A 27,547-nucleotide genomic window follows, 5' to 3' on the forward strand; every position below is an offset into this window, starting at 1 on the left:
AAACCCTTACTGGGTGCCCTCCTAGCCAAAGGCTTCGGCTCAGGCCCCGGACTGCAGGAAAATCAGAAGTGGGGCTCTCAGTTCTGGTGCACTCCTGCTGTGTGATGTCCAGCCCCTTTGTGGCTATCAGTCAGGGAGTGTGTGTGTGTGTGGAGTGGGGAGGGTGCACATGTACTTGAGTGTGCAGTTCTCCTGCTGCCTCTTCAAGGTCAGGACCCCCTGGAGGGCAGCTCTCAGTTCAGATTGCGCACACAGAGCCCCAGGCAGTAGGCGCTAAATAACCCGAGGCCCCTCCCACACCCCTCCCAGTGGAATGCAGCAGCCACAGGCTGTCCCAGGCTCCGACCCCTTAGGCCTCAGCTGTGTCACCACAGCCGGGGCAGCCAGCGGGCGCTCGGCAATGGTTCTCTGGGAAGTGATGGAAAGAATCACATACCTTTCACAGGCCCATAAGTCGCCCCCACCCCTGGCCCGCCGGTAAAAATACTTCCTCCTGACGGTGTTCTCCATTTGTACGGGGTTTATTGAACCTGGGAAAAGGGTCCATTTTTAGAGAGCAGATGTCAAGATGCATTCTTTGTGGGGTGTGGTTGGTAATAATTTCATTAGCCCAGCTTTGGCGGCGGGAGGGGGGTGGTGGTGGTGTTAATTAGTTTTTTTTTATTAAAATACACCATCTCCTTCCCCATGTCTGTCCCCTGGGTGAAGCCCAGTTTCCCATCTGCACCCCAGCAGCCTTGGCGCTATTATTGGAAAAGAAGATGCAGAGTTATTTCAAGCAGCCGTGGCTTGGGACACATGTTGATGGTTCCTGTAGGCCCCAGAGCCTGGGGAGGGGCAGGCCTCCCCAAGAACTCACCCAGCGTGTCCCCCGAAGGACCACGATGTTCTGGCCCACAGAGGCACAAATCACCTTCTGGGCCCCAGTCCCAGCTCCAGGAGGCTTCGGGGAAAGTCTGCCGGAAGCCAAGCGGAGGGGTGTGACGGTGTGGTGGGGAGCAGCTGGGGGAGAAGCTGGGAGGAAGGGCCTCCGGCCCCTCAGACAGAAGGGAAGAGGTCTCGCCAGGTGAGTCCGTCTCCTCGCTTCTTGTCCAGCCACCGGCCGCAGCCGAAGATGGTGGCCACGCCCGAGCTGGTGTTGGTGACCTCCACCTTGTCCAGCAGCCAGCCCGAGCTGTAGCCGCTGCTGTCGTGCTCCACGCGCACCTTGCGCAGCTCGCCCAGGTCCAGCGTCTCCAGGAAGAAGTGGTCGGTGCTGCCGCGCTCGAAGAGGTTGCGCATCTTCTGCTTCAGCTCCCGCTTGCCCGTGTCCCCGTTCGACCCGAAGACGGTCACGAAGACGTTGGCGTCCGTGCCGGCCCCGGGCTCGTAGCCCGTCGTCACGATGACCTCGTACTTGACCGGCACCAGGCTCTGGACCTTGCTGGCAAAGCTCTCGGTCGTCTTGGTGACTTCGAATACTTTGAAGTACTTCCTCTTCCTCTTGAGGGGGATGAGGGTGTCACAGTTAAAGAAGTACCTGGGGGCGGGAGGGGAAGCTCAGTGAACACCAGCCGGGCCCACACCCTCCCAGGACCCCTGTTCCTCCATAGACCCTCCTTCCCAAGGGACAGGATACAGAGCCAGAAATGTCTGCATTAAAGCATGAGGATTACGTCTTGCTTACCCTAACATCCAGAGTGCTCTCCACCCATCCAGCTGCCTTTTTTGCATTTTTATTCTCCTTTTACGTTCTCCTTTTGCTGTTCTGAATTTTCATCTAAAATGGGTTTGGTGAAAATGCTGCAGCCAACTGAGTAGGGCGGAAATCCTTACACTCCCTATCTGATCCACCAGCTAGTTCCAATGAGCTGCTCTGTAACAGAACCGGAACCAGCCCCCCCCCCCCCCCCCCGGAAAAATAGGCAGGGTTCACTCTCTGCCCTGCTGCCCATTGGTGCAAGTCACCACTGCCTGCCACCTGGACACATCAGCCTCCAGCCCATCTCCCTGCTTCTCATTCCCCACGGTCAGTTCTCTACGCAGCAGCCTGGTGATCCCGTGGAGATATAATCCCAAGAATGCCATTCCCCTGCTCAGAAGACCCCAGTGCTTTCCATAGTTTTGCAAAAATCACCACCTTTCAAAGGCCTGCAGGACCCTCTTGATCTGACCCTCCTCCCACTGTTGACCTTCCCAACCCATCACCTGCTCTTCTCTTCTAAAATCACTCTATGCCAGCCACGCTGATCCCCTCACTCCCTCAAAGGGGATGAATATTTCACCCGACGTTCTTGTCAGAGGCAGTTGCAGGGTTCGAAGTGACAATCCCAGCCAAAGCCAAAGCCAAATGGAATCATGGCTATAGAATGTGCTCAAGTTGGCTGACTTGAAATGTGTGTGTGTGTGTGTGTGTGTGTGTGTGTACATGCTCTTGGCTGCAGGGTTTATGGGTTAAGAGAAAGTCCCTCACTGAAGAAACCACCATACTTAGAAGCAAGATCAGGGCCAAGAGCACCAAAAAGTCCCTTCCCTAATGCCATTCCTACCCCACATCTCCCCAGTTTTGGCAATGACTCCAATAATTACCAAAAAAGAAGTCAGAGAGCACAGCAGAAAAACAGTGCATAGGCGTAACGAGGCTAGAGTCTGCCACCTGCGTGACCTTGGGCAAGTCAGACCCCCTACCCAGCCAGACTTTGATTTTCCCATTGGCAATGCTAGAGGCTTTGATTGAACTGCTATGTATTCTTCCCACTCCAAACTACTTTTTAAATTATTATTATTATTTTAGGTTAACTCTTATTTTTTTTATTCATTTTTACTTAAAAAAATATTTTTACTGGAGAGAGAGGGAGAAAGAGAGAGAGAAAGAAAGAGAGAGAGAGAGAAAGAGAGAGAGAGAGAGAGAGAGAGAGAGAGATCACTTGCTTCCCACCCATACACGCCCCAAGCTGGGATTGAACTTACAACCAAGGTATTGTGTTCATAATGGGAATCAAACTTGCAACCTTTTGGTGTCAGGGACGATGCTGCAGCCAACTGAGCCACTCGGGTAGGGCAAAAATCAAACCCATTTTAGATGAAAATCCAGAACAGCAAAAAGGCTTGGTTTTCTGCAAACTTACTAAATGCCAGGGTTTTGCATTCTTGCATCTCATTAACTCCCATAACAGCCCTGAGTTGTAGGCATCATCCCCTCATTTCACAGAAGGGGAAACTAAGGCTTTAGGAAGAGAAGTCACTGCTCAAGGGTGACCCATAACCGGGGCCCAGAGCCAGCCTGCCTGGCTGATGAAGGGCCCACTATTTAAAGATACTTCGAAGGACATCCTTATTCTGCTTGGAGTCCTGTCCTCCCCCAATTTGTCTTGATAAATCTGGATTGTTATAAAGCGCACTTTCTTAGTGGGGGAGACATTTGCATTCTTTGTTTGAAAATTTCTTTAAAATGTATTTCTTTATGCATATGCTCACTAATATACATAATTCTACATAAACGCACAGATCGTGTGATCATATGCATGTTTTTCTAAATTCACTCCTTTTCTTTTCCTTTTTGCTTGGTGTTAGCTCCTTTTTTCTCCCTCATTTCCATGTCAGCATCCCACGGTTGCCTCAGATAACCCATCACAATGACAAGTGGATCTTACCCAATTCCCTTCCATTTCACCAACCCTGCCCAGACACACACACACACACACACACACACACACACACGCGCATAACATCAGTGTTCCATGTATAAAATGGCATCAGTCAATACATGTTTTTCCATATCTTGCTTTCTTCACTCAACAGTCCTTCCTGGGACTTGCTCCAAGTCATCTGGTACATATTTAATTCATAGTTTTTAATGGCTGAAAACTCTTCCCTGGTGTAGCTATAAGGAGATGTTTTCTAATAGACATAATTGTAAGATCACCAAGCTGCAGGACCTCAGGGCTTCGTGGGATTAAGACTAGCTGGAGAAGGACACGAGCCAGGTTGTTCCCCCTGGAAGTAGGTGGGGCGGGGGGAGGTCATCAATAAGAGTCAAGGCTAAAGCAGAGAATAACAAACACAAATGTAACTGAATACACGAAAAAATACGTGGAATAGGATCACACTTCTGGGAACAGTGTGTCTGTGAGTTGTTAGAAAAATGCCAGAGAGAACCAGCCACCAAAGGCTCATGATGGCCTCCTCAGATAGGTAAGGCTCTAGGGAACCTTTGCTTTCTTTTATACACTTTCTTTGTATTATTTGGATTTTTACAATGATTATGTATCACATATGATATTGGGATAGAAGAATGAGGCTATTTCTGGTCTTAAAAATAAAAGGAAAGAAAAAAGTAACACAAGCCTCTCTGTGTGTCCTTCCTCCGGAATCCTGAGGACGTTAGTGACAAAGAAAAGCTGGTCTCAAAGGAACACGTGTTGCCGCAGAGGAGCCAGAATTGGGAAAGGTTGGGAGATGGAAATTTGACATTATCACGTTCAAAAGAGCTTGAGATTAAATTCACATGCAATTCATGGGAAACCAAATATTCCTGTGATGGTGGTGGTTGGGGAGGTACGTGGAAGCACATTGGGGCTAGGTAGTGGCTTTTATAATGGCAGCATGCCAGCACATGCTAGACCAGTGGCATGCCAATCGTCACAATGACTAAACATGCCTGCACAGTCCCCCTTCTGAATGGGGAGACATTTGTCTTCCAGCAGCAACCACAGGCCTGAGACCTGCACAGGCCCTGGGCTGGAGCCAGACTTCTGAGAGCCCCAGGCCGCACCCTGGCTCTAGAGAGCATCAGCTCGCCTGCATCCTCCCTGCCTCCAGAAGAGGCTGAGGCACAGAGAGCTGATGACTTATTGCCCAAGGCCACACAGCTGACCCACGGTAGCTCTGACATCTGGGGGTCTAGACACTCTGCTCCCTCTTCCCTTGGGGAAGAGCCCTGCCCTGAGGACCTACCTTCCTCCTCATCCAACCTGAGGACCAACGGACAAAAGGCCAACCTCCTTAGGGTGAAGGAAAAGAGGCTTCCCTGGGAGTGGAGGCAAAGAAATCCCACAGCTTGGCCCCAGGACAGTGGGACTGGAAGTTCCCGGGCTGGGCCTTCCCTTCCTCTCCTCCCAAGACCGGAAGGTGTGGGTGGTGCTGAGGTCTCTGGCTGTCTCTCGTTCACAGTATCCAATTAGAGCAAACTCAAGTGATGACTGTTTTATTTCATTATTGTATCGAGAAGCAGCATTTTGTGTTGTTTATGTTGGGGGTTTGCGGAGGAGCAGAGCAGCAGCTGTGTTCCCTGTGGCGGGTGAGAGGGGAGGTGGGGGAGGCAGACACTGGCTGCAGGAGGAGCTCTGAGCTGACCCTGGCTTGTTGGTGAGTCAGGGTTCCTTCGGAGAACTCTGCCCCACCTCCAAGTCCTTCCTGTGCTGCTCCCAGCAGCCATGCCCCACTTCTCCTCCAGGACCTACTACTCCCCAGCTGTCCTTCTCTAGAGCAACAAGAGCATGGTAGCCCCAAGCGGAGCTGCGATGGCCTGAACTGTGTCCCCTCAAACTCGCATGCTGAAGCCTGAATCCCCAGTGTGGTGGTGTTTGAAGACAGGGCCTTCAGGAGATAATTAGGCTTAGATAAGTTCATGAGGGTGGGGGACCCTGGATGGAATTAGCACCCTTAAAAGAAGAGAAAGAGACACCAGGGCTCACTCTCTTTCTCTGCCAAGTGAGGACACAGCAAGCCAGGAGGAAAGGCCTCATCAGAACACAACCCACGCTGGCACCCTGGCCTCTTACTTCCGGCCTCCAGACGGGGAACAGCCGCCCAGTCCTAAGTACATGGGTAAGGCAGCCTGAGCTGGGTAAGACAGAAGCCCAATGGTCAGACCCCTCCCTGCCAGTTCCCAAAGGGGGGCTTGTCAGAGGGGGCTGATGCCTGGGGGCCTGCAGGCTGCAGGTTGAGCATGGACAGACATTATTTGAGGAGCTTGGGCTCCTGAAGGCTGGATCCTGTAGTTGAGGGGCCTGCCTCGGTCCCGCAGGCCTGCACCTAGCTGCTTCTGTCTGGTGTGCTTACCGTGAATGGTGTGGCCTGGGCAGGGCCAGCCCCCAAAACCTGCACAAAGTCCTGAGGGGCCAGCAGCAGTTTTGTGGGAATGCCCCAGCCCGAGCCGTGACCTCAGCTCTCACTCACTCCTCAGGCCCACCCTCCCTAAGGCAAGCATGGCTCTTAGCTTCTTCTCCCACCTCCCCTGGATCCTTGGCAGTGTCTTTCCTGCCTTCCAGAACCTCAGGCTCTTTTCTGGCTTCCAGCGTGGTTCCCAAGTGGTTTTAATTAGACAATCTGATAACTGTGGACGGTTACCCAGGAAACTAAGACTCTTAATCCTCCAAAAATGCCTGAGTCCCCAGGAAGGCCCTGGTGGGGGGAAGGCAAAGCTCTTTATTGAAGGTGGGCGTGGTGTTACCCCAGCTGTCTCTGGCCCCGGCCCTGCCCACATGGATGGCGGCCTTTCACTATGACCGGGGAAGGAGCAGGCTTCAAAGCTGTATTTCTTTGTCATTATACAGTGACAGGAGGGAGGGGAAGGAATGTCTCTGCTGTCTGGCACTGTCTGGCTTGCTCAGTGTTACTTCTTCCAAAGCACCAATGGCATAAAAGGCTGAGCATCTAAGGGAGTCTGGCCTTGTCCCCAGTCCCTAGGGTACGCCTATGGTTCAGATAGCTCCAGTTCAGTACACCTGCCTCTCCCCTTCCTGCCTCCTGACTGAGATGACTCCTTCCTGGACTGTGCTGTCTTACCCATAGCCCAGCCTCAGGCTCTGGCTAGGGGGCGGGGTGGGCAGAACACACTTACACATTGCCGTACTCCATCTCAGTGATGGTGATGGTCTTGACGTGCCAGAGCAGCTCTCTCTTGGGGATGAACCGCTCCTCCCTGGCAAGGTGGCCCACGCAGATGGCAGCAAGGTCCCCCAGGTAGACGCTGTCAAACTCAAATGTGTCTGTGGTCCCCCTGCAGGACATAAAGGTGTGGCCAATGAGAGCTACCCGTGCCCACTGACAGAGGAAGCATTTATTGAGTACCTACTGTATTCTAGGCTCTGGTCTGAGGAACAGGAACAGAATGGCAAGAGCTGATGTAAGGTCTCCATTCCTTGAGGGGTTCAGACTACGTTTGGAAGAAGATAATCACCACCATTAAAAAGTACTGCCTGCTGCCTGGCCCCCGCACCAATGGATGGCAACAACGCATGGGGTTGAGAGCAGGTGAGGCCCTAGGCCCTGGGTGTTGGCCAGAGAATGTGATGGAGTGAGAGTGGTAGGGAAGAGTTCTCTAATGTGGACCCAAATTGGCAAAGCCATGAGATAGAAAGAGTCGGGTGAGGAGGTGCAGACATTTCTGGGGGTAGTGCTAGCTTGGCTGCAGGCTGGATCCAGTGGGGAAATGCAATAGAAAGGAGGTGAGAGACACCTAGCCAGCATGGCTCAGTGATTGAGAGTGGTTCAATTCCCGGTCAGGGCACATGCCCAGGTTTCGGGATCAATCCCCATTGTTGGGTGTACAGGAGGCAGCTGATCAATGATTCTCTCTCATCATTGATGTTTTTTTCTCTCTCTCCTTCTCTGAAATCAATAAAAAATACACAAAAGAAAGAAAGAAAGAAAGAAAGAAAGAAAGAAAGAAAGAAAGAAAGAAAGAAGGTGAAATGCAATAGTCTGTGGTATGTAATTGCCAATCAGAGTTCAAACTTTGTCCTGACGTAGAGAGAGTTTAAATAAAAGGCAGGTGAGTTATGGGAGGGAGAGATTTTATTGAAGTAATTTTGAAGAGAGTGGGGAGATGAAGTGGGCATATGAGCAGCTCAGAGGCGACTCTGAATGGGGGCGGAGGTGAGATTCTCCAGGATGTGTCTGCCAACAGGGAGCTGTGAGTGGAGGCCCCTTTATAGGAGACCCAATTTTGGCTTTCCTATAAAGAACCTTAGAGGCTGTCTCTTCCCTTCCTCCTTCTAACCAGAACTTAATGACTCGATGCTGTCTTCCATGCTTCTGCGATTGTACGGGCAGAAGTCCTCCTTTTCAACTAAACCATGAGTTCCCTGTCTGTGTGGACAGGGGATGAAAAAGTCTGCAGTGATGAAAGGTCTTGTTGCACAGTGGGGCTCTTTAATTAATTAACGAGCTGTTGCTGTAGCTGTTAACTTAAAAAAAAAAGGCATGTCTTTGATATATAACATTGTGCAACACATTAATTTGATAACATATATTGTACTATGATTGCCAATACAGTGATAATTAGCATCTCACTCGCATTATGTAATCATCCTTTCTTTGTAGTGGCTGGAATAATTAAGTTCTAGTCTCTTATGGTGGACTCTATTTTTTAAATAATTTTTTTTATTGATTTCAGAGAGGGAGAGAGATATAGAAACATCAATGATGAGAGGGAATCATTGATAGGCTGCCTCTGCAAGGCCCACTATGGGGATCGAGCTTGCAACTCGGCATATGCCCTAATCTGGAACTGAACTGAGACCTCCTGGTTCAGAGGCTGATGTTCAACCACTGAGCAACACCAGCCAGGCTGGTGGACTCTTCTTAAATGGCAGTCCCCTTTTAGCTTTTCCTTTATAAACTTCCTGTTCATCCCCAGGAGATCCCATAGAATCATCACACAGTAGGTACTCAATAAGCACTTGCAGTTTAAACCCATTAATATGTTTATGACCCCCCCCCCCCCAAGGGGCTTCATCCTTGGGGTTCCTCTCTTACCCACTCCACCCCCAAACCCCTGTGGGCACCCCTTTTCTTACTTCCTAAAGGCCCGCTGTCTAGAAGAATTTTCCACGAGAAACTCTTTGGATCTGTTCTTCCTGCCCTCCAGGATGAGCCAGACGTTCTCCCTGGTTTCGCCTCCATCGCCCGTTTCTATGACGATCTCGTAGGCTGCAGCAAAGGAGGGAGAGGTCAGTGGAGGGGAAACAGCGCCCACCATCAGGGCAGGAATTTGATGGCTGCTCCCTCCAGGTCCTACATTTGATCTTAGACCAAGTCTGCGGTGGGAGGGGGGGAGTTAAAATGGCCACAATTGAGGCACTAAAAATAGAACCTGCTCTGATTTGGGGGGCTAGAATGGTGCTCCCATTTTATTTATAGTAGCAGCCTCTTTGCATGGGGAACATGGTAGCTGCTGGGCTTGGCTCTCTGACACACAAAGCGAGATCATAGGCAAATAATAGGGGGGAGTAGTGGGACCCCACTACTGGAAGGGTCTGGAAAGCCCCAGGCAGGCAAGACTCTAGAATAGCCTCAATTCTGCAGCAAGCAGTCCCACTCCCATCTTGTCTCAGTTTTCACGCTGGTTTCGGCTCAGTGTCAGTCACAACCTCCCACTCACTTCCCTCAAGCTCATCTGGATTCATGCCATTTGTCAGTGCTGGGCTGGACTCTGAGTGACACTGGAACTCGATCTCTAGCCCCAGACACACACACACACACACACACAGATTATACCATAGGATAGAACATGGGAACCCTGTGACAAAGGGCCCAAGTACCATGAGGCAAGAGGAAAAACCTGGCTCCCTGTTAGTTAAACTTTCTCCCTTGCTCACTCCAACCACTTTGCCTCCCTCTGAGCTGTCCCCAGTGGGTTTTTCCTCTACCTAATTAGTCCCTGAGATTCAGAGCCATGATCTGGTACCAGTATCTTGGCTGCTTCGGGTCCACCAAACAACATTCACCAAACAATACCTCCCCAACAGTATTTCCCACTGGGCAGCTGATTCCCCTCCAGCTGTAAGAGTCTCTTCTTTAGATTTGTCAACACCATTTCCCACCTCCCTCCTAAGCTTATTCTCATTTAGCTGAAGATTCGGCCCAAGCATCACAGCCAGGCTGAGCCCACTGGTAACCCCACGTACTGGTCTCTTCCAGCTCATCGTGGATCTCATTGTTGGCACAGGCCAAGTCGCGAACTGTCTGTCCATCCCCCTCAGTCTTGGAGAGCCACGAGTCACATTGGAAGCGGAAGACCTCATCGCGGGCCATGTCCTTCACATCCACGTAGCTGAGGTGCCAGCCTGGAAATATCCCTGAGGGAAAGAGATCATGGGGATGGGAGGTGAATGTGCTTTCCCTCTCCTCTGACTGTGTGGTCCTAGACAATTTCTCTTATCTTCTCTGGGCCTTGGTCTCCTTGTTGATGAAATGAGGGGTTGGGTTAGATGATCTCTGAAGGCTTCTGTGGCCCAAAGAGTATAATTCTCTTAAAAGAATCCTTAACTTGGGGTTCATGAACACTGAGAGGATTTGTGTAGGGGACTGAAGCAGTCTATGGGCTCAGAAAAAAATGTGCTATAATTATACAGAAACTTTTTGCCAGGGATAGGCTCATTGTTTTGTCAGATTCACAATGAGGTCTCTGACCCAAGAACTAGACCTCTTGGAGTTCATAAAGCTGAAGGATGAATCCTATGACTTCTGGACACCAGTGTTCACCTCACTCACACCCATTATCCTTATAGAGTCCATTCAGACAACATCTCCTCCAGCAAATCTTCCCTACTTTTTCCCCATTGCCTACTCAGCCTGTATCAGATGTCCTCCTTGTGCCCCTAGCACCCTGAAAACAAGCCCTGATCACCCTGTTTACATGTGTCTCTTCCCACAGATCATGAGCTTTTGAGGACAGGGACCAGGTTTATTTGTTGTTGTTTCTCCAATGCCAGCATAGAAAATGGCATGTAGTAGTTGCTTAATTAATGGCAAATGAATATTTTGTGATTTTGAGAACATTCACTGTTTGACAATCAGGGGGGGGGGGGGGTCATAAACAGGTATTTCTGTAGGGTACATTGCTAAATCTGATACATCTTTCCCTAATATTAAACAATCAGCTGTTTCTGTTGTAATTGGCAGGCATTCCTTTAGAAGTGTTCCTCAAATTATAGCCATCACGTATTAATCTATGTGTATTTGCTCTGTGAGCTGCATGCTATCCACACTGTGCATTGGTTCAGTTACTCTCAACCCTTCAGTGTCCTTGAGAACTCAAAAGCTGAAGGACCACATGTGGGGAGAAATTCCAGTGGTGTAACAGGTTATGATGATAATGATTTCTGAGGTCCTTTATATGTCTATGAATTCATATTATTCAAAAGAAAACATCTAAAGTCATTTTGTGGTTAAAAAATTCCTCCTTTCAGGAGAGTTTTCATTTCAGAGGAAGCAATACAGAGCAAGATGAATTATAAAACCAACACTCTTGTGTTGTAATTTGTTCTGTATTATAAGAGCTATCTGGTAACTGGAATTAAGGAGAAGTCATCGTTTATCTTGATTTCCCTCTATAAACTATATTTCATAGTAACCAAATAGCCTGAGAGACAATTTTTATTAACAGAATTCTAGCTGATAAGTGGATAAGAAGTGACAATTAGAAAATCATCATTTATAACCCTAATAGATCATCACTGGATGAAGCCATGAGATGAAAACTTATGGGGGAAATTTACAATGGAGTAATCAGGCTGACAGTCTCTGGGTCCTATTGCATGTGGGTGTCAATAAGAGTGGGACTGCTGTGATGTAACATAAAGTACACAGGTCCTATTTTAAAGTCATTCTGATATTACCTATAAAGTATTCTTGCCAAAGAAAGTTGAATCTGAATCTAATCAAGACTCGAGAGCTGGCTTCCAGGTTTTAGGAAATATGGGGAATAAAGAGGCAGCAACACCTCCAAGAAGCAAACAGATAGGGTCCAGGATGTGGAAATTCTATAGCTCATTGGACCCCATTCCTTCAACAAGTTAATGGTATAGAAAAATAAAGGGAGTAGATGCTGCTCTACAGTAAAAGAGATTAAGGAGATAACAACTAACGGTAGTGTGTAGACCTTGTTTGCATAAAGATTCAAATAAAATTAAAACTGCAGATACATTTTTATGTTATTAAGAAAATTTGCATATGGAATGAAAATTGGATATCACAAAAATCATTGTTAAGTGTAATAACAGCATGGTGATTTCATAAGAAAATATGAAACATACTAAAAAGAGAGACATATTAAATATGTTTGGGATGAAATGACAGGTTTTGAATTTTATTTTATATTAGAGGCCTGGTGCATGAAATTTGGGCATGGAGGGAAGGTTGTCCCTCAACTTAGCCTGTACTGCCTTCAATCTGGGATCTCTCTTGAAATCTGGTACTACTGGCTCCTAACCACTCACCTGCCTGCCTGCCTGACCACCCCTAACCACTCTGCCTAACTGCCTGATCCCCCCTAACTGCTCTTCCCTGCCAGCCTAACAGCCTCTGCCTTGGCCCTGACACTATGGCTTTGTCCAGAAGGATGTCTGGTCTAATTAGCATGTTACCCTTTTATTAGTAAAGATCTTTCAGCAACCAAAAAGAAACAAAGAAAAAAATAAAAAGGGTAAAACATGCATGACAAATTATAATTGTTGAATCTATGTGATGGGTATGTGGAAGTTCATTAATATATTTCCTTCACTTTTGTACACATTTAAAAATTTTCATTAAAAAAGAACAATTAAATAAACAAAAAAGATAGAAAGGTAGATTCAGGGAAAGAAGATTGATATGATATTGTTAACTAAATATTTGTAACCTGACTTGCACAGTAATTTTTCAGTATCCTCATCTTTTTGTGTGTGTGGAAAACTCTCAAACAAAATATATTTGTCCTCATAAATTTCTGTGCAAGGGAAGCATAATGTAGCTTGAGTATTTTTAAACGATATATGAAAAAAAATGCGACATGGAGAGCACTTAAGGACATGTTTAGCTGCCTTAGCTTATATTTAACATTTAAACTTCCATTCCTGGAGGAGAAAGTTACTATAAAGAGAAAGTTAGGCACAGAACTTGGACCTCCTGACTCTAATAACACAACCACCTGGGTTTAATAAGGATACAGAAATATTCTTTTCCCTGCCAGTGACATGGTCCAGCTTTCAGATCCAGAGTCTGGGTAAAGGGGAGAAGGCCCCTTTCTCTGCCTACAAAAGGAAGAAGATAATATCAATGACTCAGGATTTTTTTTTTTTAACGTCAAAGAGCCATGATGAGGCCAAGGCAATCCCAAAGTCTTGGGTTATTCAAAGGAGGAATCAAGGTCTTTGAAAAGCCTGGCACCTAAAAACACTGTTTATAGCTGTCCATGGTGCTGAACGACCTCTTTCCGTTCAGGATTTTGACAGTCAGTGATGAGATAGAAGAATTGACAGTCCGGATTTTTGCACAGAAGAAGAAAAAAAATCAAGAAAACTGAGAAAGTCTAATATGCACACAATCAATGTCCCTGACTGGAAGCCAGTATTAGAGGGCTTCATCAGGACCCTGAAGTTCATGGCCAGTATAATCCTTTATAGGAAATCCACAGGAAGTGAATCTAGTAACATAGCCTTTTTCTTAATTTTTATGTCTGAACTAGGAAGGCAGTGCTCCAATGTCACAGAAAATTGATAACCATTCATCCTTCTGGAAGAGAGTAGGAGGGACTAAGCCTCTCCTCTAAAATTTGTCCAGAAACACTGGCTCTTTTAACCAATGGATGCATTTACACGGTGGCCACCAGCCTTTCTTAGTTGTCTGCCACCCCGGGGAGGGGCTCCGGTGGAGTGCTGAAGCCTACCTTCACCAACCACCCTGACTTTGAGTGGAAGGTACCTTTGCTGTCATGCCAGACCCTCAGCTTGCAGAGGTGGCCCAGGCTCAGCATGTCAGGGAAGTTGAACGTGTCTGTGTTGTTCCGTTCAAACTTGTTCCAGTTGGCCGACTGCTTCAGGGCAAGGGTCCCACTGTCCCCATTCTCTCCAAAGATGGTGATGAACACGTTGGCATCAGTGCCAGCACCTGGGAAGATACAAGACAAGGGCTCTGGGTGCTGGTCTTTCTGACACACACCTCTCTTGCTCTGCCCTCCTTGAAGGAGCCAGGCATGCAGATGGGCGAGTTCAGAGTCAGTTAGGCCAGGGTAATGTTGTAATGGGCTGGTTACTGTCCTGCAACTCTTGTGTCTCCTACTCTATCCTTCATTTATCTCTGTGCTTTGTACATGGTGGTGGGCTCACTGGGGTCCTGTTTAGCATGTATGAATGGTTTAGTACAAGAACTCACCTGGTTCTGGGGAATACGCCCACACTTACATGAAATGCCATTAGACTGGCTTTATAGTTTAGAAATACAGGTTCCATCCTACACACTGTAGGTTCAGAGGAAATAGGAAAATCTCTTGTTTCCCAGATCTGCCTCTGGTTGTCATACTACACCAGAGTTCATATTGTTTGCTTAGGCCAAATAGAGATATTGACCCCAATTAAAAAGAAAATGCTTCTGGAAGAGGTGATCCTGTAAAGCTTTTTTGATACAGACCTTGGGGTCATCAATAAATTTACCAATTATTTTCTGAGGATGCAACATGAGGGGATGATGGGGCTTGAAAATATGTGGAACTTTAAACAAAAAGAATGAAAGCTCTACTGTGAGGACAAAAGGAAGAAAGGAGGAGCCTAAAACAAACTTTACCAATTATACTGGCCTATCAGTTGTGCCTGAGATTTTGCCATGAGTGCTTTTCTTTGGCTAAATGTTTCTCTCTTGAAAATGTAAACTACCAGGGCCAACAAGCTAATCCTAAAGTAGCCATTTTTAATCAGTGTAAATGAGTTTTCCAGGTTCCTTGCCACAGCCCCTGGAGAACAGGATTGATATGGGGAGTGAGGTAGGTAGGAAGCACCGCCTCCTAAGAAGAGTGTTCCCTCTCAGCTCCAGGCCTTTGCACACACTAGTGCTTTGTTTGGTCTCCCCTCTGCCTCAGTGGCTTCTGTTTGACTTTCTGGACTAGACTTTAGCACCACCTCTGGGAAGCCCTCCATGACCCTTGTCTTTGGTCCCCATCTAGGTAAAGTGCCTTCCTCTGTGTTTCCCAGCACGTGTGCTGACAGAACCTCACTGGCATTGCTCTATGATAATATTAAGCCCCCAAAGGCTCAGGGACATATCTCCATCCTAAGACCCTAGGCCAAAGCCGGCACACAGATGATGGTTGCAAAGCGCAGGGATGTGGGAAGTAACCAATGGGTGTCAGGTGTGCATGGCACCTGGGAGAGGGGCATTAGGAAGAAGCAGGAATACAGAGGTGCTAACCATACTGTTCAATAATGTTCTCCATCCACTTCTCTGAGGGAGGAGGAACAGAGCCAATTCAGTCCCTGGGAGGAGGTCCAGTCCTTCTGTCCAGACAGAAAGTAACACTCTGAGGAAAGGACTTAAGTTGACCTAGTTTTGGAAGGCCATCTAAAAAAAATGTCCTTGAAGAGTCCAGGACCTGAGCCAGAACTTGAAGAGGGGCAAGAGTAGTAGGAAGTGGGAGGTGGGAGTAGGAGATGGGGGGACCCCTGACTCACCCAGGATGTCACTTGTCTTAACCGAGACCAAGTAGGAAGTGTACTCCATCATCTCCTCCCCATTAATGACAGCACACATTTCACACACCAGGGTCTTCTTGCCCTTCCGCAGGGACAGCCAGTCTCCATAGTAGAACATGGTCAGGTCTCCAGAGTTCATGTTCTTCAGGAGGATCTGGGTGAGAAGACCCGGCATGGGAACGCTCTTCCCACCCACTGGCCCCCACCTGCTAATGCAGCCCCTTTGGCTGAACCCCAAGGACCCAGAACCCCCATCTTGAGACAAGTTCTTCTGACTTGGACTCAAAACGAGTGGAAAAGGTCCTCCCTGAGATGAAGACCCTGCCCCGTGTGCCTTGCACGGGTTCTGAAATCCCCACCATGACGACTCTAGTCTAGGGATTTGGAAATGGGCCCTTTGTCCAAACATGTTTCCAAGGTTAGGCACAAGAAACATTTGCTGAGTGAAAGATGGAAAGTGGACCAACCATTGTCATCCAACTATCTAATAGGTAAGGTTCTTACCTCTGGGTCCCCTAACACGTCTGCTGAAAGAACCTCACTGTCATTTACTGAAGTTGGCCAGATTGCCCTTGGTATGGGCACCATATTGTTGGCTCAAAAAAAAAAAAAATCTGCTAATGGATAAGAAGGTGTAGGAGCCTGAGGGATTTGGGATAGAGGGCCTTTGGTTGAGGTGAAGGAGAGACTTATTCAGGGGGAATAGAGGTCCAAGACAGAAAAAGAGATACCACTAACTGAGTGATTACCGGGACACCAATAGCATCTTTGCTGGGCTGCTTCAAGTTCCCACCACAGTCTCTTGCTGTCCCAGCCTCTGCTGCTCCCCTCACTCCTCCCAGCTCACTTTCTCAGGAAGCCCACACTAAGCCTCTGCTTGCTGCAGTGCACACTATGTTCTCTGGCAGCTGATTCAATTTTGACTGAGCATAAATAAATAAAGCTGTGTTCTTTGATTAATTCATGTCAAAGGGGGTCTATAGGATTATATACTGGTTTGTGTAATAACCCTCTCAGGTGACATTTGCACTTTATTAAGTCACTGACAACCCAAAAGAGCAGGAAGATGGTGTGGGCCATGGTGGAAGGGAGAGCGAGAGTACAGTCACTTTACCCTCTCTAGGAACCACTCGGGCCGGCTGCCCAGGCCATCAATTCGGATCCGCATCTTGGTGAATGGAGCGATGTCCAGGATCTCCATGAGGAAAGTGTCATTCTGCTCCCGCTCAAATCTGGGGGTGCAGAGCAGGGGCATGAAAAAGGGAAGCTGGCTGTGGTGTGAAGCCCAGGTTGTGCCACAGACCAGTTCAGGGTAAGGAGAGAACAGACTTTTACTCAGCCTCCCTCTCACCTCCCACTGATTCCCCAACAGCCTGTCTCTTACACCCCAGATGTGTTTCCGAAATACTGGGTTAAGTGAGTTTGCCTGGTAGAAATGGTCCTGAATCAAGACCTATCAGTTCTGGGTCTTAATCTCATTCTGCTAGCCACCTAAGTCACCCAGCTTCCCTCGGGGATCTGGATTCCCCATCTGTGGTCTGGGGGGAATGATGTGAGCCCTGCAATCTCAGCAGGGCTCCCATACTGAGGGGTTGCCTTGGAGAAATGGTCAGCCTTTGACCCATGTCTCCCAAGGCCTAAGCCATTCTGTGAAATAGTTGCCCTCCCAGTCTAAGACTTTGGCCTGGTCAGCCTCAGGCTGTTCCCAGGCACAGATACTAACGTGTGAGTGGGTGGTGGGTACTTTCCCCAGGATAGCCTTTAGCAGGGGTGGGAGCCAGGAAAAAACTGGCATAGAAAGGGAATAAAGGGCAGCCAGTGGCCATGCTCCCCAGTTGTCACCTCTTCAGCTGCCAAGTAGAGAGGCTTCTCTGAGATACACAGGGCAAACCCGGGATCACTTCAGCAGCCTGTCCTGAGCCTGAGGCCCAGGAAATTCACACTAACACAATACTCTCAACTAGTCTACAGACCTTACAGTAAACATTTCCTAGTGACAGGTGGAAAAAAAGGAGGGAGGGAGAGAAGGAAAGGGGGAGAGAAGGAGGGAGGAAGGAAGGGAGAGAAGGAAAGGGAGAGAAGGAGGGAGAGGAGAAAGGAGGGAGAGAGATGGGGAGGGAGAGAGGGAGGAAGGGAGAGAAGGAAGGAGAGAAGGAGGGAGGGAGGAAGGGAAAGAGTGAAGAAGGGAGAGAGAAAGAGAGGGAGGGAGGGAGGGAGGGAGGGAAAGAAAGAAAATTAAGGAAGAACAGGTGGGTTATGGAATGAGGTAATCAAGGAAGGCTTTCCTGAAAGAGGTAGATTTGAGCTTGACCTTGAAAGAGAAAGATCTTGAAATACAAAAGAGTGGGTGAAGAGCACTCCAGGAGGGGAGAATCATAGGGACAAAGGTGTGGAGGCTGGAAGGCCCCAAGGTATGAGGGAGTGTGAGGGAAGCAACCTGGCTGAAGGCAGGGTCGGTCGGGCTAGAAAGTGGAGAACTAGATGTGTGAGGGGCATGGGGCAGAGGTGGCCCCTGGATACCTGGCCTTCTTTTTGTCCAGCTTCATTTCCTCTGTGCTACCGTTGATGCCATAGAGGGTCATAAAGATGTTGGAGTCCGTGCCACCGCCAACATAATCGCCCGTCCACACAGTCATCTCATACAGCTCCTGCCATGAGAGGGAGGCAGGTCCTGAGCTTTGGCCTCACCCACCAACCCCACTGACTTGCCTCATTCTCACCTAAGCTCTGTGGCTCTGAAGAGAGGTCCCTCACCCCCACTAACTATGAAAGACTGGAGAGCAAGAGTCAGACCTTTTACTCTATGTCCCCCACTGTGCCCAGGTTAGTACTAGAGAGAATTCCATTTCACATAGAGAATGTGTGTGCAGCAGATACATGACTGAATCCCAGCGTTGACCGATTCCTCAGTGAATCGAATCCCAGCCTAAGTTCACGCAGCACGTGGTGGCAGGACAGTGGCTTTGGGAGCCTCCAGAGTTCCACTGGAGTCCCAGACCCCCCACCTGCAAGCTGTTGAAAGTGGGCAGATGCCCCCCCTTGCCAGCCTCTTCTTTGTCCTCGTGAAATGGGGACAAATACTTGGCAGAGTTGTGAGAGCTCCAGACACCAGGCCTGCCATGTGGTTTGGCCTCAAGAAGTGGCACCAGTTCGGGTTGCCATCTCCTTTGCACACACCTGGCCTCTTCCTTCCCCTGCGGCTGCCACATGATAGGTATTCTCACCTGTGCAGGTGCTTGGTACCCACACACCAGAAGCTTTAGAACTCAGAACCCACGTTATCCATCACAATGATCACGCCACCACTGCTGGACCTGCTGGATGCTATGTGCTTGTCAAGCGGTGGCTAGGATCTTTGCCATAGATACCAAGATCAGAAGGAGTGTTTTCAGGCCTGGCCCAGGCCATAGGTTTGTTGAGGGAGTAATTGAAGACCCTCTTGCTTTACCAGGAAACTCCAAGTAGACCAACTAACAAGGGCATCTGATGGGCACAAAGCTAGTGAGAATAAAAGCAGGAGCCTGATGCCTTTTTGCTCTTATCCAGAAAGACATGGAACATAAAGGGTCAAAATGGGCACCTCGTGGTCTTAAGGAGACTGGCTCCCTCCAGACTCCTGTGTTCTCTGTGTCCATAGCTCTTTCCTCTTCTCTCTCTCTCTCTCTCTCTCTCTCTCTCTCTCTCTCTCTCTCTCTCTCTCTCTTAAATATATTTTATTGATATTTTACAGAGAGGAGGAAGGGAGAAAGATAGGGAGCTAGAAACGTCGCCTCTTGCACACCCCCCACCGGGGATGTGCCTGCAACCAATGTACATGCCCTTTACCGGAATCGAACCCTGGGCCCTTCAGTCCGCAGACCAACGCCCTACCACTGAGCCAAACTGGTTTCGGCTTATATGTCTCTTTTTATATCACAGTTGTGTTTCCAGAAAGAAACACCAAAACGGGGCTTTTGTAATTCCAGTCTGATATCAGGTGTCCTGGGGAGACAGCCAGCCCAAAGAATCCTGTAGCTCTTTGTAAAGCGACAAACCTGTGTTCTTTTGTCACATAGATAACAGGGATGTGGGTCCGGATTTCCATGGACTGAAGAGCTCAGAAGGAGATGCAGCCGCGCCGTGGGCTGTACATGTGCTGGGGGGCTGGTGCACATACTAGTACAGGCACACCCACCCACCTGCACGCGGGGAACTGGGTCAGGACAGAGGTCCCGGGAGAAATTGTGTGCTCACCCACACAGACCGTCTGGCCACAGATGGAGTCGTCTGGGGAAGGGAGGAGGGGCTGTCTATGTTGTAGAAAGTTCTGTCCTCTGTCTTCATGCAGGGGAGGGGCAGACATCCACCCTCCTGCCTGTCAGGTTTTTACAGTCCGTGACTCAGCCCTTCCTTCTGTTTCCATAGACAACACGGCAGCGCACGCTCAGGCCAGGGTGGTTTCTTCTGACCTTTGTGGGACAGCTTCTGACTTAAATCTAGTCTCCCATTGGTTTGGACTCAGAAACCGAGATGAGGGCTAAAGCCTTCTGTTGACCTCACCCACGGCTTTCCCAAGAGAAAGAGAAGCCTGTGGGATCACGTGAGCTAGAGGCCTCTGGGCTGCCAACCAGCCATGTTCCCTGGACATTAGCCCCCAGCCATCCTGCCTGCTGCCCAGCACTGACCTGTGAGTTTATATTAACTCATCCCAGGTCATTTGGTCAGTTAGAGATGGAGCCAGGGCAGGTGGTCAAAGGGTCTTATGTAGACAGCTCTCACTGAGACCCAGAGGCTCACAGAACCCCAGTGCCACCTGTCCCCATCATGTCCTAGAGGGGCTGATGGAGCAGACTTGGAGAATACTGACTCTGAGCATCTATGTAGAGCTGCTACTTTTCAAGGCTCATCATGATTACATTAGTTAAGATCTTAACATGAAACAGAATGGCAAGCATGATTTCTGAGTGCTATAAGGAGAAGACCAAGGCCCAGAGAGGCTAACTGACTTACCCAAGGTCACACAGCAGCAGACCAAAAGAGACCTGAGTCTCCTGGCTCTGGGCAAAGCGCATCTGGCTGGTAGACCAGGATGCAGCTTTGGCCAACACCCCAGTGAAGAGTTTCCTGCTTCCCTCACATCCATCCCCCTACCCCTTCCCCACACTACCTTGAATTGCCCTTGCTGTGAAATGCACACACTCAGGGCCCATCTATACCTTCACCCCAATGTTCACCACCGTGGCATCCAGGAGGTCAAAGACTCGGGAAGTGACACCATCTCCTCGGTCCTTGGCAAGCCAGCAATTGCAGCGCAATGTGTACTTGGTGCCCAGGGTGGGCACAGCCAAACTCAGCTCCTCCACCAGCCAGCAACTCTCGGGGGCGGCCCCATCATGGCCCAGCTATGTGGGGACACAAGGGGCTTTGAGGATCTGGGGACCACTGGGAAGGAAGCCCTCCCTGCCCTGCTCATCATCCCCTTCAGCCTCCTCCCTCAGTGCTTCCTTCCAATGTGCTCTGGATTCACTGACCCAAGTCCCTCCTTGGAGGGGAAAAGATTTTGCAGATACAATTAAGGTCTCTAATCAGATGACTTTGAGTTAATAAAAAGATTATTCTGGGTGGGCCTGGCTTAATCAGGTGAGCCCTTTTAAAAGAGGGTCTAAACATCAGAGATGGAAGAAGTCAGAGAGATATGAAGCAGAAGACATTTTCTATTGGCCTTGAAGAAATGATCTGCCATATTTTGGAAGGGGTCCCATGGTGGGGAATGCAGGAGGCCTTTGGGTTGGAAGCCTCAGTCCTACAACCACAAGGAAATAGATTTTGCCGATAACCAGTGAGCTCAGAACAGGATCCCAAGCATCAGCTGAGACCACAGCCCCAGCAACAATTTGATTTCAGTGCAGTGGCATATTGGGAAGAGAACCAGCTAACTCACCTCCACTAGTAGAATCCTGACCCAGGAAAATGTGAGATGATACATTTGTGTGCCCTTAAGTTACTAAGTTTATGACCATGGGTTACACAGCAATAGAAAGCAAATACACAAGGCATTCCCATTGGGTGGAAAACTGGGACCTGGAGGGGTGGGCAACTCACCCAAGGTGAGGGCAGAGGCCAGGGAATCTTCCCCTGCTACCTGCTCTGAGCTGGGGCTCAGGTCAGTTCCTCTGCCTGCCCTCCATGCCCCTCCCACTCATGTACAGGTCAGCACCTTCCTTCCTGGGGGTGGTCACTATCCCCAGGCCCCAGGGGCCAGCACCTCTATTTTCTTGATTTCGCCGACATCCAAGCCTCCAACGTAGAACTCCTCCACGGAGCCGCAGCTGAAGCCCTTCTTCCCTCGGGGATAGTCCAGCCAGATGCGGTTACTGACCTCATCGTCCTCTCCGAAGAGGATGATGAAGGCCCGGCTGTCCGTGGCTGCCTCCACGTGCTTTGCAGTGGTGACTGACACATAGTAGGGAATGACTGCAAAAGATCAGGGGCCCCAACTCATGACAAGCCAGGTAGACCTGGGCAGGCTCAATGTGAACTTGGAAATGGGACTTGGAGACTTTGCCTCCTGGCCTCCGAGACAAAGTGCAAGGGAGCTTTCCAGACTGGTGAGTGTCTACCCTTCAAGGAATGAGGGAGCTGTTGACTTCTAAGTGAAGATCAAAGAGAGCGTCCTTGCCACATGAAAACTTAGTTGACCCTAGCACTCCCAGGTGGAGTAAGAACCACCACCTTTCCCCAAGTACAGGGGCTGCCAGAGAAGCTTCCTATATCAGCAAAAATGAGGTCGGCAAAACCAAGGTCTCGCAGATAGTAAGAATGTAGAGAAGAAGAATAAAAGAGTATTGGTAAATGAAAATTCTAGTAAGTATCCATTTCCATCCACTAAACCAGATGGAACAGCATAAAAACTTGCTCAGGTCATGTGACAGAGAGTTCTAGTTACCCACTAAGTATTTGTTCTGTTTGCAGCTAGGGGCAGTCGTGATATGTAAGCAGATATTGGAAATTTTTATTTTATTTTTTAAATAGGTTTTTATTGATTTTAGAGAGAGGAAGGGAGAGAAAAAGAGAAGGGAGGAGAGAGAATCATTGCTCTGCTGCCTCATGCACGCCCCCTACTGAGGATACAGCCCACAACTCGGGCATGTGGCCCAACCAGGAATCAAACTGTGACCTCTTGGTTCATAGGTCAACACACTCAACCACTGAGCCACACAAGCCTGGCAGGGAAATTTATTTTAAAGGGTCTGACTCAACAGGGAGGAGCACCTTTTTGCCCCTTCCCCTTCCATTTATTCTGCTTGGGGTGTGGATGTGAAGGCTGAAGCTCCAACAGTGGAACCATGGGCAACCTTTAGGATGTAAGCCACTTGGGAGGTTGCCAGAGTGATTCAGTTGAAAGAGCCTAACTCCCTGCCTTCCCTGGAGCTGCTATCTCAGTACCAACTGTCTACCCTTGAACTTCTATGTGAGAGAAAAGAAAAATCCCTCCATTGTTTAAGTCACTGGCAGTTTCTATTGATACAAGTTGAAAACCCTTCTCCTGGCTCATCTTCCTCACTAGCTTGGGAGACACTGCCCTGGTGTAGTGGGTTATAGCTTATGCAGTCCATATCTCTTTGAAAAGTTTCCAAGCTAGACCTTCCTGACTGCAGTTACCTGCATTGTTTTCTGTACCTGCCCATGACCTTGTTTCATCTTTATAAAAAGAGCCCTGTTGGCCTTTCCATGGTTGATCACAATGGCTTAATCAAGGAGAGGCACTTTCTCGTGGTTCCTGTCATTTAGTCACACAGTGAGAAGGTAGAATATAAAATGATCAATACTCTCTGCCCAACTCCACAGACCCACCATGTGGTCTCCTGGAGAGGAATAGAGTGGTGTCATGGTCTATACTCAAGAGAACTGAGCAGAAAGGCAGTGCTCATTTAAATGTCCAATAGACAACCTGGCCGGTTTGGCTCAGTGGACAAAGCGTCAGCCTGCAGATTCAAGGGTCCCAGGTTCAATTCTTGTCAAGGGCATGTACTTTGGTTTCGGGCACATAGCCAGTAGGGAGCGTGCAGAAGGAAAATCAATAAAATATTAAAAATTAAATGTCTAATAGACAAATATAGTACTGCCTTATCTCAAAAATCTAGTTGGAAAAAGGGAATTTGTCAGGGGGTTATAATATTGTTATAATGAAGGAAGGAAAAACAGAAGCCAAAGAGTAACTTGTCCAGGGCCCCATGTATTATTGTCAGAACCAGAAGTGGAAGCTAAATCTAAAAAAAACAAAAACAAAAATAAAAACCCAGTTCAAGAATTCTTCCCCCTTCCCTCCCAGCCCCCAACACATCACTCCTTAAATTTGAGTAGCCGAGTCCTCCACTAGCAGGAAGGGATTCTCACTGCTGCAGTTCAGCTCTGTTGGATGAGACTTGTCCCAGGTGCCCTGGGCAGAATCTATAGCATGAGAGTCTGGGTATGGGCAGGATGACCTCTGCTGGTGGTGGATCAATGGATTAAGAACATCGTCACTCTAACTTCTCTTAGCCTTTGTTTTCCTGTCTGTACAGTGGCTAATCCTGCCCTGTCACTTCTTGGGGTTGTAGGGGTGGAAATAGACAGTAGGTGTGAAAACTATGTGTAAATTATAAGACATTAGACACCATCAGCAAGGCTACCATCAGCACCAAGTCTGCCCACCACTTGGTGTCATCATGGCACAGCTCAGAGTGAGTCAGACAGACAATGGTGGAGCTATGGCAGGGCCTGTCTGAGAACATCTTAAACACATTTCCATGTCCTGTTCTTGCTTGGCTTACCCCGGCCCTCCTGGACGTAGTTGGCCATGGGGCCCGTCACCGAGGCGATGTCCACACCTTCCATCTTGGAGCTCAGGGCAATCTCCCAGAAGTCTGCAGGGCTGCTGCAGTTGCTGCTCCGGTCCCCCGTGTACTCCTGTGGGGAGAGCACGACCAGGTCCCCTCCACCTGCTGCACCTGCTGCCCTTGGGCCTCCCCCAGGTGTGAGGATGGGGTCAGGCCTGGCTGAGCCCAGACCCCCTTCCATTGCCCCCCCTCCCTGCTGCCTTTCCCTCACCTTCTCATAAAACAGCCTCTCCAGTCGCCCGTCCTCCTTCTTCAGGGACAGCCACCGCCCACACAGGAACAAGAACTCGTCTTCGTTGGTGTCGTTCCAGATATCCACCTTCTCCACATACCAGTCCGCGCACCACTTGGTGTTGTCATGGCGGAGCTTAATCTTGTAGATGACGCCCAAATCAGCTGCCTCGATGATGAAGGTGTCGGCCTGGGGAGTCCAGATGTGGGGGCTTGGGTGGGAGCTCCCCACCTCCATCACTCCAACCCCATCCAACCAGCTCCTTCCACATCCCCCAGTGGCTAAGCAGACCTTCCTAGCTGGGGAGCCCTCCAGGCCCAAATCTCTAACCCAGAGAGTTTGGTATTCCAAGGCCTCGCTTGCACATGGCCCTGTTTACAATCTAGGTCTTTTGGGAAAATCTCTGTGGGTGTTTGAAAGTTGGACCCGATGAGCTGTGTGAGTGGGGGTGGTACAGACCAGGGGCTCTGCCCTGTCCTGTAACTGGGCATCCTTATTTGAGTATCAGCAAGAGTTCAGGTTGGAGGCTGGAGGGTTCCAAGAAGGCTGGAGGGTAAGATTCCTTCTGGATGATGGGAGCCACTTGAAATTTCCATGGGGAAGCTCGGAGGCAATTGGAGGGCCAATCTTCGGGATACAGGCTCTGGTGGAGGCAAGGCTGAGGAAAGTGCAGGGGACAACATTTCGAGTGTGGATTCAGGAGGATTTATGTAGGGTGTGACATAAAGCCCTCCTCTGGGTGCCTGATAATGCCTTCAGTAATGTGACATTACACTCTGGTAATTGGATTCTTTGGGGACTGTTCAGTGAGATGTGGAGTTCTAGGCCTTAAGTAAAGTGCAGTCAAAACACAAATTGAATGTGGCAGTTAGGAGCCTGAGGAGGAGGAGGAGGGACTGGTAACCTCGAGTGACTCGCGCTTTTCTTCTGAAAAATGCACTGAGTCATTGTGCTGAGCATGATTGGGAGCCCAGAGCTAAATACTACAGGATTCCTCCCTGGGACAGCCCAGGTGGTGGAAGGGCTGCCTGGGTAGACTCTCCAGGTGGAGGCATTAAGCTGAAGATGGGGAGCTGGGCCTTCCAGGCAGCTGGGGCAGTCCAGTCTTCCGGCTGAGGAATTGCAGGTGAATGTGCATGGCTGAGTGCAGGCCTTGGGGCACTGAGTTCATTAGCGCAGCAATGAGCACACCTTATGACATAGTAATTCCACTTCCTGCATCTGTCCTGGGGGGATACTTTCTCAGGTGAGCAAGGAAGTCTGTTGCAGGATAATGGTTACAATGGAAAATTTGGAGCCATCTAGTGTTTAGGACTTGAGGAACAGGGAAATAACTATAACACTTTCATGTATGGGATGTTATCTGGCCCCAGGGAGGAGAAGGGAAGAGGATCAACTCTGTGTGCCCTCCTACCGTTCCTCTCTCGAACTTGTTGGTGCGGTTCTCCGACTTGCCGAGGTACCGCTCCCCAGTATCCCCCAGATCTCCATAGATGGTTATGTAGACCTTGGCGTCTGTTCCTGCCCCTGGAACATTTCCTGTGAAGATCTGCACCGAGTACAGTATAACTGGATCGGCACATGGACAGACAAACAGAGGGACGGACAAAGAGGAAAAAAAGATGGTATCACTTTAGGTTCGGGGGAACTGGATTGGTAGGAGGTTCAGGGATCTGGCCCAGGGCTCAGGAAGGAGTTAGTGTTTTCCTATTATTTGTTCAACTCCACATGGATTCACCAGTGGGAAGATGCCCATCTGATCTGACAAAGTTGGTCTCAAAGACTCAAAAGATGGCCCTACCCGGTTTGACTCAGTGGATAGAGTATCAGCCTGAGTTGGTCAAGGGCATGTACCTCAGTTGCAGGCTCCTCCTTCGCAGGCACCCTGGTGAAAATGTTAAAGCTATTTTATATCCCTCTGGTTCCATATAGGGTCTGTTATTGGTGCAAGTGCAGAAGCAACCAATCAATGTGTTTCTCTCACATTGATATTTCTCTCTGTCTTTCCCTCTCCAACTCTCTCTGAAAATCAATGAAAAAATATCCTCAGGTTAGGATTAAAAAAAAAAAAAAGACTTAAAGGATGGAGTATTCTCCCAGCATCCCCTGAACCATCCACCCCCTATGGCTTCTGGGGAAAAGACTTGGGAATTGCTTGCCTGTGTTCACTTCGTAGTCTGTAGCTCCAGGATCCTTTAAGACCCTAGGAAGGTTATCCCCCTCATGCAGGGACTGAGATGGACTTTCTTAGCAACCTTGCAAATGGGCTCAGAGCCACATTTAATTACATTTAGAAAAGTAAGGTGATGTGTATTGCTCATATGGAATGCATACATGCCCACGCATAGCTCCTAGTCTTTCCTTCATTTTCCCAAGATTCCATGGCATTTTCTCCCCTGCTCTCCTCTGACCTCTCTGGCTGCTCCCTCTTAAGCAGCATTATGGCTCCTGATCTTCTGCCCCCAACCCTATGCCACTGTTTCCTGGTTCTATCCGCTGCCCTTGGCTCTCACTCTGCAAGTCCCGGGTGCTAACTTCCATGAGTTCCATGAGTCTATATCTCTAACCTAGTGTCCTCCTGTGCTCTGAATTCACACCTCTGTCACCTAGGGCAGCCATAGCCAACCTTTTGGACCACTAGTTGTCCACTTCATGGACCACTAGTTGTCCACTGACCGCTGGTTGGCAACCGCTGACCTAGGGGACACACTCACTTAGACTAGACCACAGTCACAATCTCACATCCAAACCTGAGAGCCATCCCCCTCACACTCCCTATTCCCACTTCTCCCCACCCACCCACCCTGGCTGCATTGCCTCGCCCAACACTCTGCTCTTCAAACCTCGCAGGTGCACTGTGAGAACAGCTCTCCAAGGCCTGCCTCCCTCATGGGCAGGAACCAGGACTCATCACCCTGCCCCTGCCCACCCCACTCAGCTCAGTGCAGAACCTACTCGTCATTTCATGTGTGGCATTCTCTTTGGTGTTTAAAAGTCAACATTACCCAAGCCTGTCTGTTTGATTCTGA

General features: G+C 49.0%; 1 protein-coding gene across 1 annotated transcript in view; it reads right to left on the reverse strand.

Annotated features, from left to right (window-relative positions):
• Positions 1-502: 502 nt before the first annotated feature.
• LOXHD1 (lipoxygenase homology PLAT domains 1) overlaps positions 503-27,547 on the reverse strand; it is a 93,071-nt gene continuing 66,026 nt past the window's right edge. The window contains exons 29-41 of the mRNA XM_036418682.2: positions 25,933-26,087; positions 24,498-24,707; positions 24,221-24,356; positions 21,673-21,881; positions 20,624-20,809; positions 17,949-18,076; positions 16,543-16,660; positions 15,408-15,582; positions 13,669-13,854; positions 9,894-10,064; positions 8,784-8,916; positions 6,824-6,982; positions 503-1,519 (exon numbers count right to left, since the gene is read on the reverse strand). Of these exons, the coding sequence (XP_036274575.1) occupies positions 1,039-1,519; positions 6,824-6,982; positions 8,784-8,916; positions 9,894-10,064; positions 13,669-13,854; positions 15,408-15,582; positions 16,543-16,660; positions 17,949-18,076; positions 20,624-20,809; positions 21,673-21,881; positions 24,221-24,356; positions 24,498-24,707; positions 25,933-26,087 (2,447 nt within the window). The 3' untranslated portion in view covers positions 503-1,038. The remainder of the gene's footprint in view (positions 1,520-6,823; positions 6,983-8,783; positions 8,917-9,893; positions 10,065-13,668; positions 13,855-15,407; positions 15,583-16,542; positions 16,661-17,948; positions 18,077-20,623; positions 20,810-21,672; positions 21,882-24,220; positions 24,357-24,497; positions 24,708-25,932; positions 26,088-27,547) is intronic.

Source organism: Pipistrellus kuhlii, unplaced genomic scaffold (genome assembly GCF_014108245.1).
Source record: "Pipistrellus kuhlii isolate mPipKuh1 unplaced genomic scaffold, mPipKuh1.p scaffold_m20_p_6, whole genome shotgun sequence".
In the NCBI taxonomy this organism is placed as follows: Eukaryota; Metazoa; Chordata; class Mammalia; order Chiroptera; family Vespertilionidae; genus Pipistrellus; species Pipistrellus kuhlii.